Source organism: Pyrus communis, chromosome 7 (assembly GCF_041283825.1).
Source record: "Pyrus communis isolate YQ-2024b chromosome 7, ASM4128382v1, whole genome shotgun sequence".
NCBI classification, from domain to species: domain Eukaryota; kingdom Viridiplantae; phylum Streptophyta; class Magnoliopsida; order Rosales; family Rosaceae; genus Pyrus; species Pyrus communis.
Genome location: NC_142571.1, coordinates 8,419,030 through 8,434,521, shown reverse-complemented (window position 1 = coordinate 8,434,521; position 15,492 = coordinate 8,419,030). Strand labels below are relative to the sequence as shown.

General features: G+C 35.7%; 1 protein-coding gene and 1 pseudogene across 1 annotated transcript; both read right to left on the bottom strand.

The window, feature by feature from the left end:
• Nucleotides 1–1,459: 1,459 nt before the first annotated feature.
• Nucleotides 1,460–3,189, bottom strand: LOC148695643 (uncharacterized). Its single transcript, XM_088697178.1, has 3 exons — nt 2,629–3,189; nt 1,901–2,534; nt 1,460–1,791 (listed from the first exon to the last, which is right to left on the bottom strand). The coding sequence occupies exons 1-3, from the start codon at nt 3,187–3,189 to the stop codon at nt 1,619–1,621; spliced, it is 1,368 nt and encodes a 455-aa protein (XP_088553304.1). The 3' UTR covers nt 1,460–1,618.
• Nucleotides 3,190–11,705: 8,516 nt separating this feature from the next.
• LOC148695642 (disease resistance protein RUN1-like) lies at nt 11,706–13,218 on the bottom strand (annotated as a pseudogene).
• Nucleotides 13,219–15,492: the final 2,274 nt, after the last annotated feature.

Below are 15,492 nucleotides of genomic sequence, written 5' to 3'. Positions count from 1 at the left end.
ATGTTGCCATATGTTTACTTTAAGTATACTCTTGGGCAGTTCTGTATAAATTCTTTCATGCTCCGATAACTTCTCTTGCATGAATTTTAGGAATTTATTCTACTATGTTCAACTTTTCATTAGTGTGTGCATTTCCATGCGGGTTACTTGGTCTAACTAAGGCCTGTTACGTTGTCTCTTGTAGAATATCTACTTTCATAAACAAATTGATAGACAAATGGCGCTGCTGCTATTAAAAGCGAGCCGCATGCTCTTAATCAGGTCTGGCTCTATAATTGAACTTGTAAACATGCCTTTCCCTATGGCTGACTTGTGCCATGCTTTGCCAGATATCACTAGGAATTCATTTTTCTTTTTCCAATTGCAGAATATTAGTGAACAAGTTGCTTCTTATTTAAAAGACCCAAGCAGAATGGTTGGGCAGATGCAGATGTGGAAATTAGCAGTTGCTGTATTTGGCACTGTAATACATTAACAGTTCCCAAGGTCTCACGTGCATGCTCAGATACATTTGTGCTTCATATTTTTAACATCATAACAAGATTGGTATTTTAGTAATTTAAACACGAGTTATTGATGTGCAGGTTCCTGTGGGGGAGAACACTGCAAAGGGAAGGTACTGATTGCATATAATTGTGGTTTAACTGTAATTCTATACTAATATGAGGACCCATTTATAAATTCATTGGAAGTAAATGTCCCATGGCATTTACAATTTTCTCATGTGCTATATTAACTCCCAAATGAGTTACAAATTCGTTGTTTGGGATGGATGCTGACGTTTGAGCAAATTTTGGGTTGTTTGTGGTGTTTGCTTCAATTTTCTTTTTGGATGGCCCCGATGTGACTTGCTGAATTTGTTCCTTTTATTGCTCATGCAACCAGTGAGCAAGGGCTGTGAGTGTTTCAGTACTCTTCATGCGCCATTAGCTTTAATCTATTGATGTCAATGAAACTGCATTGCATCAGCAGCTTTTAGTGGGCTTTGAACCTCATCAATCCTGAACTTCTATTGCTTTTTTATTCTAGATTTGCACTATTTGATTAATCGCCTCAGAGACAGCCGTTCCTCCTAATGCTTCCTGACCCTAATTATTCGAGGTTGAAGAAGCGGAAACCAGCTCCGTTGTGTGGTAGTGATGCAAGGCTGAGCCAACGGTATAGTCCTTAGATCTCAAGCTAAGAAATTGTCTGCTATTTATTTATTTGATATATTATTCAATCTAATATCTGTTATACTTATTTACACAATTTTTCAATGGGAGTCGAGTCTTTAAGAAGCATGATTTTGTTGTAAATGACGATTAAGATCTGTATATTTGACATTTATAAGCAGATAGGATGTTTTTGCTTTCCACGGTGCCGAAATAGCATTGCTGATGCTGGATGTATTTCGGTATTTGATGATGTTGAACACATTTGAGCTATGCAATATTTGATGATTTGAACACATTTGAACTTCAATATCTAATTGCTAGGGGCTTTTATATCTCAAGTGGTTAAGAGCGCTTAGCTGTGAACCCGAAGTTTTGAAGGCATAAAATATCTTGAAGACAAAGAAGGAATGCAAAATATGTTTGTATCAAGTAAAATTGCAAACTCATGGAGGGCTTGTGGACTACTGTCGCTTCTTTTTCTGGGAGATGGAGGACCGAACTACTAGAACAAGTGTGAATAAGAAGCCAGCAGCTGTGAGAAGCACCTTCCAACGTCCGAGGTTGCAGTTGTTACTGGCAGCCCTCATCCTTGCAATTGTGAAATCAGGTTCATCCTCTTGCCCTTCTTCTTTGTCTGAAAAACATACAAATAACATAAAAATTTTGTTTTTGAAATGAATACAGACGGACGTGGAAGTGCTTGGATGGAGTATAATTCATTGCAATACAACAATACGACATACCTGTGTCTTCTTCATGAGAGTCCATCATGACGCAATTCAAACATCCCCGCTCATCGACAAGAAGGCCTTCAACGTCGTCTTTCCAGAAACCAAGGAAGTATATTCCTGGTAGATGCTCCCACATGGACAAATCTCCCCCGATGACACATGGATAATGAGGATCTGATTTGGTGTTGTGTTGGGTACTTGTCATCATATTATTCTGGTGCTCTTGCACAAGCTCGACACCAAACTCCTTTATCCGAAACTGGTCAGGAAATATGGCTATTACCAAAACCACCACTTCATCTCCACATTGCAATATTGTTTCAGTCTCCATCCTCCAATGGCTCATCCATTTCATATCTTCTCCGTCACCTGGAATTCCATAGATATCTGGTCCATAGATCCACGTCAGACCCTTAGTCTTGTTACTCACTTTAGTCACTATTGGGCGAACAAAAGAAGGATACTGATAATTATAATTCTCCTCCCTTGCATAGGTAGCAAAGATGTTCAAGCCTCGAATTCTGTGACTAGCATACAGTAAAGGTACCATAAAAGATATCGAGGACTTGGTACTTTTATAGCTGAACCGGCCTGGAACCTCATTCCCAGCAAAAAATATGCTGAATATACCATATTGATACAGTCCCTATGTATTTGCCACAGTTATCACAACATTACTCAGTCATTTCTTTCCCATTTTATATATTTAAGACTTATGAGAGAGAGAAAGAGAGGCGCACCTGGACTGGGACCTCTTCTGGATGATCCCTGGTTGCGGCTGGATGATGCATTCGAACAGCTAGCATGGATTCCAAGTTGGACAAACCCAAAAGTTTGATCATTTCCGCATCAACTCTATCAATAGGCTCTGACTTGTATTCGTACTCCCACTCAACTAGATTCCAATTGTTACCCACCAAGTATCCACACCGTTGCTCAAGGGAAAGATATGTCATTTTTTTTAATGATTTGCATCGATATATAGTAATCATTTGGTGTACTTTTGGCAACCCCACAAGCGATTTGAGCTTCTTACAACCTGCAAAAGAGAGTTCATCGAGCCTTCTCAAACCTTTGATGAAACCTGGCAGACTACAAATTGGATTCTTATCTAGATATAGTCTTTGTATTGAGGATAGAGTACTTAAATCTGTAGGAAAGGCATCATCAGAAAGATTGCACCCCATGAGACTTAACTCTACTAAAGAGCATGGAAAAGAACTCAAGATAGTTGAACTTCTTTCTGGCCACAATTCACTTATTGGAATTCCATCCATGTCAAGAACTTTCAGACACTCCATCTTCTTCATCATCTCCACTAGAAACTTCAAGATTTGAGCAGCCAGATAAAATGAGTTTTTCAAGTGATTTAAGCATGCACATGATCTTCGGAAGCATCATAAGATTCTTGCAATCCTTCAAGTTTAAGTACACAAGTCTCTCCAGGTTTCCAATAGATTCATGAACATCAATCAGGCCTGTGCAATCTACAAGAATCAATTCTTCTAGACTAGGGCAAAGTGAGAAGTCCATGATTTCAGTGAGGGAATGGGAATGGCTGACGTCAAGGAACTTCAACAATGGAAAAAACTGTGGAAACAAAGAAAAAAAGAAAAAGAAAAAAAACAATGAAATAAGTATCTAACATAAGAAATTAGTCATCGAATTAAAGAAAACATAGGAGTTCATTTTAACACATGGAGTTAAAATGAACTCAGATGTTTTCTTTAATTCGATGCAAAACATGTTTTGCAAACATGTTTTTTTTCAATGAAACTACTTCCTTCAAAGCTTCTAAAGTTTGAATTGTAAACATGTTTTGCAATTGTTGTCTTCCCTATTCCAGACATGCCATACACAACTAGTATACCGACATCGGTTGATCCATCTTGTAACCACAAATTGATGTCTTTGACTTGAGATTCGACTCCAATCAATTTTGGTACAACGCTCAATGGTGTGCGACTTAACTTGCCTCCAATCACTTTAACAATTTTTTCAATAAACTTTGACTCATACCTAAGAATTTACAAACAAGATGAAAAAAAAATCAAACATGTTATGTCTCACAGATGTATTGGATGAATGAATAATGAATTGGGGAATTTAGATAATTAATAAATCAAACAAACGTTGATGGCCTTTACTTAAAAAAGAACTAAAAGGAATACAACACAGAAAGTACATACCAACTTTTTTCCACACCTGCTTTTGAAACATTTTAAGCAACAGGAAACCAGTAGACTAACATGGAAAATGACTAATCCTTAAGTTTATCCAAGTGTGATTTCTTTAAGTTGACCTAAATTGGGATAATTATTCACTACTGAGGTTGAATAAAAACTTACAAAAATCAAGGTCCCTATGGATCATGGTATCAAATTAACTGAAGAAAGAGAAGAGAAATGGAGAAAATGAAAGTTACCCATCAGCCTGCTAGATCTGCAACCTCTGCAAGTGCCTTCCTCCATCCCTTCACCTTTTCCTGCGATTGAAATTTCTGGTGTCTTGCAAATGCTTTTCCAATACTTTCTGTCTGCTTCCTCACGTGGGACGGGTCGACATGGTAGAAGACTGGTAAAACTACATGGTCTGAGGGAGGCCTCTTGCGTTCAAGGATCATCACAAGCTCATCAAGGCACCATCTGGATGATGCGTAATCTTTTGAAAACACAACAACAGAAGTTCGTGACAGCTGGATCGCTTTCTGTAGTCCTGGCCTTATATCTTCTCCTCTCTCAAGTTCATCATCGTCTCGGAACGTGAGAAATCCTGCGTTGTTCAGGCTGTGTAGAGGTGGTCGGTAAACGTCTTGCGGGTGTCTTCGCCTCTGAAGCTCAAGAACACGTCGTAGCGATAACCCCGAAATTTTTTGGAATCGGAGGAGGTTCCTTGAGATGTTGTCACGAGAGCCATTGATGCGGATTGATGTTCAAACCAAAAAACCTAGTCTTTGCTAGATGCAATGCAAATGTCTCTGTGCAGGGGATATTTAATTGGGTTATTCCTATCTACTGGGAAATTTACAAACAGTTATATAAAGGGTTGTTCCCATGCATTGACCCAAAAAGCTTTTCTTTTAAGTCATGGCTGGCTGCTAGTGGCAGAGTCCTAAATATAAAATTGCACCTATAGTTGCAAATAGAAAGGAAATAAAACATAATTAAGTTGTGTATAAAATGCGTGATAAAAGAAGGGGTGTGATATCTACACATTCAATTTTACATTTTACATACGCTTCTAATTTTGGGTTGTTGGATCGGATGAATTGAAAAAGATCAAAGAACATAAATTAAAAAGAGATGTGTGAGAAGTAATTTGAAGTGTGGATAGCTCACCCGTAAAAGAAAGGGTCCTTGCACGCTCGAAAACGTCATTTGAAGAGGTTAGTAAAGAATAAATGAAGAAATAAATGAATGAACCAAATAATAGTGTAAGATAACAAAATAAACAATGACATTGAGTTAAAGAGTAAGAATTCATATATATCATCTTTTCCTTACAGTACTACAAAATACAACTCAACTCGCTTCTATCATATTACTAGTTTATCTTATTAAAAGTTGCTAAAGATGAGTATATAGGGTTTGTGGTTTTATAGTATAATATCTACTATTTTCTTGACATTTATCTTGCAATTCCCATTCCACCTGCAAACTGCTTTGTCAATTCAATACCGCCACGACAATAATACTTGTTTCCATAGCTGCAAACAGAGTATTTAAAATGAGAATATAAGTTGAAGTGTAAATTGCATTATAGTTTGTAGTAATTCAACTATACTTACATTAACAAACAGTAAGGAAAAAAAAAAAATCTTATCCAATTAGATTGAATCCAGAAGCTCAGTCAAGATAACATCAAATGTTAAACCCCCTTACTTTGCGTTCCGTTGCCATGTGGATCTGTTTAAATTTGCTTTTCTTACCAAAATTTAAATAACAGAAAGTTCAAATAATTGTTGATGCTCATTTCCAGTGGAAAATGCATCACGTGTAGTCTTTTTCAGAGTTTTTTCTTATGGGACCTGCAAGCGTGGAGATGACGCCGTTGTGTTATGTGACAAGAGATGTTGCAGCTTCAAATAAATTTCGTTGGATATTCTGTAAATAGGTGAAAGGGGATAAATAGATCAAACTATTAAACTAAATCTCACAAAGACAATTAGCAGGGACCAAAATAATCGTTACATTGATGTAGTAGAGTACAACATTCTCAGTCAAATGATTAACCAACTAAGAACCCACATAATTAAAATTAAGTACCTGTAACCTGTCATTTGGAGCCACGGAGAATGTTCACTACGTAGAATATTTGGTTGGTTTCTGCTTTTTTTGGTGATGTTTTCCTATTTGACTGAATATATCACAGATGCTGCTAATGTTGGGATGAGAGGCAGTGCAACAATCTGTCCCAAGAAAAAGTACAGCTTGAAATTGAACTTCTGTTAAATTCTCTGCCAAAAGATATATCTTAAGCTGAGGGATTATAATCATACTACCAACAAACATTTGACCCAAAATTGAAAGGAAAAAAGTTGAAATTGACAATTGATAAAGCAAACTCTGCAATTTTATACCGAAAGGTTAACAATGGCTTCAAATTTAACTGAAGATCTAAAACTACTTGTATACGTAATTACTGGAAGAAAGTAGAGAAAAGTAAAGTGCTTCTATCCCAGGTTATGATGCTCTGCAAGGCGATGCTTGTGATAAACCACCATATGCAACGGCAGATAGCAAACTATAATGATAATGACAATTATTATTTCAATAAATAGAAAGTATGATTCAACATAAATATATTGCAATCAATTTGATCATAATCAAATCATTAAGACAATATGCCCTGCAACGTAAATTCATGAAACGCCATTTTACATTGTTACAGATTCCTAATCAGGTTGGTACTCCTCTTTCTGATCCCACTGAGTTTCATCACCTTCTCAGGTCACTTACATATCTCACTTTAACTCATCCTAGTATTGCCTTTGCGGTCAATCATATTGCTCAGTTTATGGCTCGTCCCACTATGACTCATTTGGTTGCTACTGAACGTGTTCTTCATTATGTTAAAAGGGTTCGTTAGACTTGGTCTTAGTTTCAGCCTCACTGTGGTCCACTTGTTTCTACTTGGCTACTCTGATGCAGATTGGGCTAGGCATCCATACACTTGTCGATCCACCTCTAGGTATCTTCTTTTTCTTGGCCTCAATCTCATCTCTTAAAGCTCTACATAGCAGCCTATTATACGACGTTCTAGTGTGGAGTATGAGTATCGTGCTCTTGCTCACACTTGTACTAAATCTCTTTAGGTCTCCTATTTACATCGTGAAGTTCGGTGTGTGATTTCAACGCCCATTTGTTGGAGCAATACTAGAAAATATGAAAAATAACAATATAATTCCAATGATAATAATCATAAAGAAATTCACAACATCAATTATATATGAGATTAATAAACAACTAGAGAGAAAGTTAGAATAACTAACAAACTTGGAGATTGAGGCTTGTATAAATGCAATGTCCCAAAGATAGAATTTTGCCTCTACTCTTGTGCTTGTAGTTCGGTAGGCGTCCATCTCCCAGGATTCAACAATCTATAATCCGAAGTCAAAGCACTTCAATTTTCGGACTCTGGCAAACTTTATTTATTTTGTACTTTCAAGACACGACTCAGAATTTGACTCACGAAGTATGAGAGAAACAAAGTGGGGAAACCCTATTTCTCAAGAGTAAAATTTAACTCTAATTTTTTATATCTAATACCAATGGTTTCATGGGTTTATATAGAATCCAATTTCTACTTATTAAAGAGATGTAACTTTTCATCTATAACTATACATCACTTATAAAGGGAATACACCTAAACAACATAACCTTTCTAAGAAATTGGTTGACAATATTTTTCATTCAATTATTAAAATTATATATTACAATATTTCATATTATAATATATAATTTCCAACAATCCCCCGCATGAATGAAAAATTTGGAAGAATTTGAGAGTACATGCGGACAAGAGATGCATCGGGAGAGGTGTCTTTTGGACTTGAATCTACCCTAGTGAATACTTATCGGATTTACTTGGTGACGCAATAAATATAGAATCTTGAACTGTTCACCGCAGTAGTAAACCGAGACAATAAGCAACACACATCACTAATCCTAATATATTATGGTTCATACGGTTGTGTTCATTTTGGTCCTGAACAAATCTCGAATTCATGAGAGCTTTAGAGAATTTGGCCATCTCATACTCATAGAAGCGACCCACTTCTACTCTCACATAGGTGACCACTGATTAAGAATAGTCTGCTCTATTCCTCTTATTTATAAGATATCACTGTCATTAAGTATAAATATACATCCTAAAACTTTTGCAGACAACATACTTCTTCCACCATAGGAATGAGGTATATAGTGTGTTAACTTCTTTGAATCATGCCTAACCAGTTTGCCTATTGAACTTAGACCATGGGATCTCCAATCAAATAAGTTGGGTTTCCGCCCGACTGATTCATTAGTTATGTTGGCTTTAGCCTTATTCCCCTCGATGATCAACTTACTCTCTAGTCAAACCTTTAATAATTGGTACCATTTAGGTTGACTATCTTTAATGGTGTATATAATCCATCTTATGAAATTATATTTCATACGAGAATAGTTGTTTCTCAATTTCAAGTCCTCAAAAGTATATATATGTTGGGACTTTTGTAAGTAATTTGCTAACACTCGGAAGTAGACTTCCCCCACATTTAAGGTATTTGTAGGAAGGTCTCTAACTCTTTATACCTTAAAGCTAATCATTATAAGAGATAACTGCTTTTTATTCTCTCTCTTTTAATAAACAAATTACTCTTTACAATTTGGACATTGTGTTTAGCCCTGACTCGACTAAATTATCACAAAGTACATTTCTCTAGCCTTAAGGCTGTATTCAATTCCATTATAGATTATGCCTTTGTATATCCACCTATATGTACTTTGACTTTAAATTATCAAAATTCAAATTAGCCAGCATCATTGAATTCATAACATGTCCATCCATATTGTTGCTTAATAAGCATCATCATGTCTAATTTAATTGTGTATGCTTACTCAATAAGCATCAATTTCAGTTCCTCATCATTCCTTTTACGAAGACCCCCACACTTTTAGTGTATACTTCGCAAAGGAATTGGCTTTGGTTTTATCCATGACTAAGATGGCTTATGAGCAAAACTCATTTTTGTAGTGCCTTCACGTGTTACTCCTTTATCAGGAAGTGCTCATCATTCTATGAATGTGCTAATTCAATCAATGAGTTTGCAGATCATATAGCCTATATCCTTAGATGCCCAGCCACAACATTAAAGATTGAATTATGATCTTTTAGCTAATTGGGAGACAAAAACTCAAATATTCATGTTTCCGTATCACTATGGCTTTGAAGCTCTCACATATATATCTACAGTATACAACCACAAGTGTTAGGGTAAAATTGGCAATCCCTGACATAATGCCTGAGTCTGTAATAGCTTAGATTTGTTATACATTTTAAATTGTAATAGTTTAAGTCTAGGAAGGGTTCTCACACTTTCGATGCAAAGATGTTACCTACACGCGATAAATATTCAGGTAAGTTTGCATGCATACATCCAACTACTTTCATCTATATCTCATGTTATTGTTCTTGATATAGGACTCTTAACCATTGTGTGGTTTATCTCTTTAAAATATCTTATTCCTTTATATTCGAGATTTTAAAGCATGCAAAATAGTCTAATTGCATTAGGACTAATCTGGTGGTATTGAGACTTTTCAAACCGTGTTATCAAAAGGTGTTTGGGCGTTGGTAGAGTTATTGATCAATATGGAGTGGTGCTTTTGATTAATATATGGGAAGTCAGGGAAGTGCTCAGTTTTTTTGTGAAGTCGTATATATGCATGTTATTCTCAAAAGATACAGTGAGCAGCTTGGTGATTTCAAAAGAACATTATTTTTTAGTGGCTGCCACATTGTGGTTTTTGATGAGCATGTGTTTTTAAAGGGAGCCATATATGCATGAAAAACTTATTTTTATTAAAAAGGTTTTTTGGTTAAGGAGCTTCAGCTTGGTTCTTCGCAGAAAAACATTTTGAATGTTGTTGCTAGCTTACGGTTCCAACAGCATGGGTTTTTAAAATAAGATATTATTTTTCATGCTGTTTTATTTGAGGTTTTAACTAGAATATCAATTATGGAAATGAGCTTTGTGATTTTCGTAATTGATTGTTTTCCAAACAAACACTTCATCATATAAACATTCTGCATGATCGAGTTAGCATCGTGCAAAGTTCGAGGGAAAGGTGATTGACGGTTGTGTTAGTATCGTACCACTTCAACTCGAGGACTGAAGAAAGATCGAGTAGCAAAGCGCGAAGACAAAGCTGCCAACTGGTATGAGTGTCTAGTTGATGAGTTTTGTAAGTCTTTATGTATTCTTTCTTTCTTAGTGCTTCCTGGCTTGGTAGCCCGAGGATTTTCCCAGTGGTGGGTTTTGCCTCGTTAAATCCTACATCATGTGTGTGCTTTTTATATTCATGTTGAATATTTGTGTAGGATTAATTTTGCATAACTGATTAATTGAAACCATAATTTGCTTTAGCGTTAAGTTGTCATTTATAGATTAAGTTAGTACCCATCCTAGGACTTTCAACAAGTTTTGTGCCATATGCATACTAACATAAGAAAAACCTTCTCTTTTGCAAAGAAAGAGGCTACACAACCGCTGACAAAGATTTACTTCCTCAATTTAAAATGCAACTCATTTTTTGCGCTACTCTGCAGAACCAAACTCATAAACTTATAAGCAGTTATTGATTCTGCCCAACTACATTATGCGCATTGCCAAAGTAGTTAAGTCCGGTTGCAATCCTTACCAATACTCAACAAGAAGATACGAAAACTTTAATCGCAGAAAAATATGCCCAGTTAATGAGATGCATCATACTCATATGGATAAATCAATCCATATATATGTCACACACACATTGGTCGAATGGGAATGAATTTCCAGGCAACCATTATATTTCATTTCTACGCCTATGACTTGTGATAAGTAACCTCCAGTGCCTATGACGTCATAATTTAGTGTTGAATTAGCCATTTACATGAGTAGAACCTAAAAATTATCATTTACAAATGAAGAGAAAAATCAATAGATTGTAGTAGTAAATAAGTCGCTCGCATTCATTGTGCAACGAAATGCTAATCAAAAGAGATGGGCCTGGCTCAATCTCCTATAGGCCTTACTGGCCCATAAAGCCCATTTAAGGCCCAAATGTTTTTGGTCTACGAAGGGGAAATTTATCGATGGATTTTGGGACTCGGTTTAGGAGACGTGTTGGGGTTTTCGAAACGGGTCATCCAGCTCGGTAAATTGCATATGAATGCTTAAACCCCCAAGACCCAAACCCAAACCCTGCATCTTCTTCTGAGGCTAGTTTGTGCCTCTCTCAACTCTTGCAGTCTTTCTTCTCCTTTCAGCTTCAAAAGGTTAGAATCTGGGATTCATAAATTGGTATGGATATTGGAATGAGGTTGTATGTACCATCAACTTTTAAATCCGTGTGGAATTAAATTGTATAAATATTTGGGTGTTTGATCAGACGTCACAATGGATAGAAAGGCTCGTGACAGTGACAATTAGTTCAAGGACGATGGCGATTTCGACAACGATGAGCTGAGTGTTTTTTATTTGTAAATTCTGTTATTGGGTTTTGGTAATCATTCGGTTTTGTTTTGCAAGATGCATACGCATATCCAGGGCAAGACCTTGAATTGTTTGTGTACCCTAACAGAAAAGAAAAGAAAAAGTTAAAACATTATTATGGATAATTTTCACAAGGAGAAATACATATATAGACATAAAAGGCATGTTTCTTACATTCTTTTCCATCAGTACTTCGAAAGAATCCTTATGGCGCCATAATCTACTACGTTTTCCAGACTCTTCTGATTCATGGCGAACAATTTCTCTTCCCTTGTCACGGATCATGTCATGCATTTGCACGTTGTTGTATCCATCAATTGTCACCAAGCATCTATCAATGAGATTTTGAATGCCAACAATTGTACAGAAATCACATCCATCGAGTATTCTAACAATGTAGTTTTTGTCCCTTCCTATTAGCAAACAAGCAATGTGGAGGAATAATTTCTGGTCATGGTCATCTTGTAAATTGTCATAACTTATTCTTGGTTTATTCATGATTTCACCATTAGGGATAACTTTTAGCTTCTCCAATGCACTTTCCCATACATCTATACTTTCCCCTGATAAAGAAGAACCCAAAACTTTTAGAGCTAATGGAAGTCCGCCGCTGTGTTGCACTACCATTTTTGAATGCTCCATGTAATTTTCTATGGGACGGTTCTGGCCAAATGCATGCCAATTGAAAAGTTCTAGTGATTGATTGTAATTCAAAGTTTCAACTTTGTATACCTTTGTAACTTGATGTGGTCTTAGCAATCTTTCACGCCTACTTGTTATAAGTATCTTACTTCCGGGATAAAACCGATCTGTCATTTTTAGTACTGCATCTAATTGGTCCATATGGTCCACATCATCAAGGATAAGTAAAACTTTTCTAGAGCTTATGGCGCTTTCAATCCCTCACTAACAGTTTGTATTTTCACTTTTCTACAGATCAAAATATCAGAAAGAAGTTGCATTTGTATTTGAACTAAGCCATTTGGTCGATTTGCTCTTTCTTTGATATTTTCAATGAAACTACTTCCTTCAAAGCTTCTAAAATTTGAATTGTAAACATGTTTTGCAATGGTTGTCTTCCCTACTCCAGGCATGCCATACACAAAAAGTATACCAACATCACTTGATCCATCTTGTAACCACAAATTGATGTGTTCGACTTGAAATTGGATTCCAATCAATTTTGTTTCAACACTCAATGGTGTGCGACTTAATTTGTCTCCAATCACTTTAACAATTTTCTTGATAAACTTTGACTCGTACCTAATAATTTGCAAACGAAATAAAAAATAAATCAAACCTTTCATGTGTAATAAACCATTTTAATGCAAACGTATCTGTGCCGATGAAATATTTAATAGGGTCATTCCTATATACTTCCAGGAAATTTACAATCAATTATAAAATGGGTTGTTCCCATGCATCGACTCAAAAAGATGCTTCTTGTTTTAATGTGATTTTATAAATTACAATTTATATTTATCGTTGCTCACCCTTTGTGATAAAATGCACTTGATTGCACCAAATTTTTTTTGTGATAAAATGCAGCACATTGCACCATACTCATTTCCGATCCTTGAAATGTTGGAGCCATTTCTACCAAACAACCCACCAACTCGAAGGTTTAATATTCAATTGCAGGATTAGTTGTCCTAAAGAGGATGTGGTTATGAGGCAAAATTAAAACTTGATAGAGCCGCATAATATTGTGGCACTTTTAGGGAGAGTTTGTAAGAACCTGAATCTGAGTACATGTATGGTTGAATTTGAGGTGGTTGATCAAAGTGTTGTGCAGTTATAGACTGGACCAAAAGAAATCGCTTGCTGATAGTGGCAGATCCAGTATTTGAATTTTGGGGATCTCAGTGTTGAATGTTCAAGTTTTTTTAGATACAAACAGAGCTGGAAGCACGCAAAAAAAAAAAATAAATAAAATAAAATCAGTTTGTTTACTAAGGCATTTCGTCGAATACTTGGTAGGCTTGTTTTCGTCAGCCAAACCATATTGCGCACAAGTAGAGTTTTTATACATTTTTCTTTTGTTAATATTTGAGCTACATGTTGAAGATCTTGTTGGAACATATTTTGCACATATATACAAAATATATAAAGTGAGAAAATTGCACAAAGATCTTTTGTAATAAAATACAACACACTTTGATCGTTGCTCCATACTCATTTCTCATCCTTGAATTGTTGGAACCATTTCTACCAATCAACCCACCAACTAGTGTTTCCAATACCACCATCTCAAAGGGTTATATATTCAACTGCAAGATTGATTGTCCTAAAGATGATGTGGTTATGAGACAAAAATTAAAACTTGATAGATAATAATGTGGCACTTGTAATGTTTAGTTACTTTCATAAGGAAAGTTTGAAAAAACCTAAATTTGGATACATGTATGGTTAAACTTAAGATGGTTAATCAAATTGTTGTGTAGTTATATGATATTGTATAGTTACAAGGTTCGGCAAATTGTTTCTACATCCTCAAAGTAGTAATACTGGTTTCTCATTATACGAAATATAATTTACAATGTAAGAAACAAGGGAAGTTGGGAGCATTGTGCTCTTTGCCATACATAATAAGAAAATGGGTAAAAGTTAGTAAACATAATTTTTGAAGGCGGCTTTCCTTTTGTATTTTTTTTCCCCTTTTTATGCTATTCCTCTACTCTTCGAAGCGGCCTCCCCTTTTCCGTTCTTTCCTGCTTTTCTTCTTTTCCCTTCTCCTTTTCTTTATTCTCCGAAATTTCCTCTCATTTTGAAGAGATTTTTCAATGTGTCTCAAACACGAAATGGTACACGTGTCTCTATAAAATTAGTAAAATTCTTGTGTTAAAAATTAATAATATAAAAATAAAAATTTTCACCATTTATATAATAACACATGGTATACCTATTGTGTTGCTGGCACAAATAAAACTTTCTCCTCATTTTCCCTCTTCCTTTTCTCCTTTTCTTTCTCTATACTCTCTAGAGTTTCCTTCTCAATTTCCCCTCTCCTTTGACGTCGTTGTATTTTTAGGCTGAGATGTGGACCTATTATTGATGGATGAACAACCAAGTCAATGCTTGTTTTGGTCAAGCAAGTGGAAAGATATCTTTTGCTGAGGGAAGCGTCAGCCACTAGTGGTAAGTGACGAAAGGGGGACCCATGCAATATTTTTTATTATTATTCACTACTTAAAAGTTGATGAATAATACTAACTTAGTCTACTTTCATTTTTCATTTCAACGTTGGAAAAAGTTTAACTTGGTGTGCTGTTATGTACCTTTATTGATTATTGATTATTTTATTTTATCAGAGATTTTATTAGACAAACAATTTTTAATTTTAATGGCGTCATTAGTCAATAGTTATTTACCACGATTTCAAAATTTACATTACCCTTCTAATAAACAATTACCACGTTATGAGTTTGTGAGATAAGATACTCTCTTCCCATCCGATTGATAAGAATGGTGAAAATAAAGAATATGGCCATACATGACATCCAAATGGTTGAAAGACACTTTCATATATTTAAATGTCTTGTGCTGATTATATTGGAGCAATTTGCCTGGGGTTATTAGGGAAGTAGGCTGCTAGAGGTAAGTGATGAGGGGGGGGGACCCCATGCAATATTTTTTTTTATTATTCATTATTTAATCGTGGACGAATAGTACCAACTTGGTTTGTTTTCATTTTTCAATTCAATGTTCGAAAAGATCCAACTTAGTGTGCTATTACTTTTGTTGATTATTCAATTTTATTCTTTCAAACAACCAAATTTTACTTTCAGTGACGCCATTGCCTAATAGATATTTGCCACGAGTTCAAAACGTACATTACCCTTCTTGACGTAGGAAAGCCGAGGGAGTC

Excerpts from the sequence above, each read along its gene's own strand:
- LOC148695643 (XM_088697178.1), bottom strand. The coding sequence starts at position 3,189 with ATGGAGTGTCTGAAAGTTCTTGACATGGATGGAATTCCAATAAGTGAA. Across the intron at positions 2,535-2,628 it reads CAGAAGAGGTCCCAGTCCAG|GGACTGTATCAATATGGTAT; the intron begins GTGCGCCTCTCT and ends GCAAATACATAG. Across the intron at positions 1,792-1,900 it reads CTCTCATGAAGAAGACACAG|ACAAAGAAGAAGGGCAAGAG; the intron begins GTATGTCGTATT and ends TATGTTTTTCAG.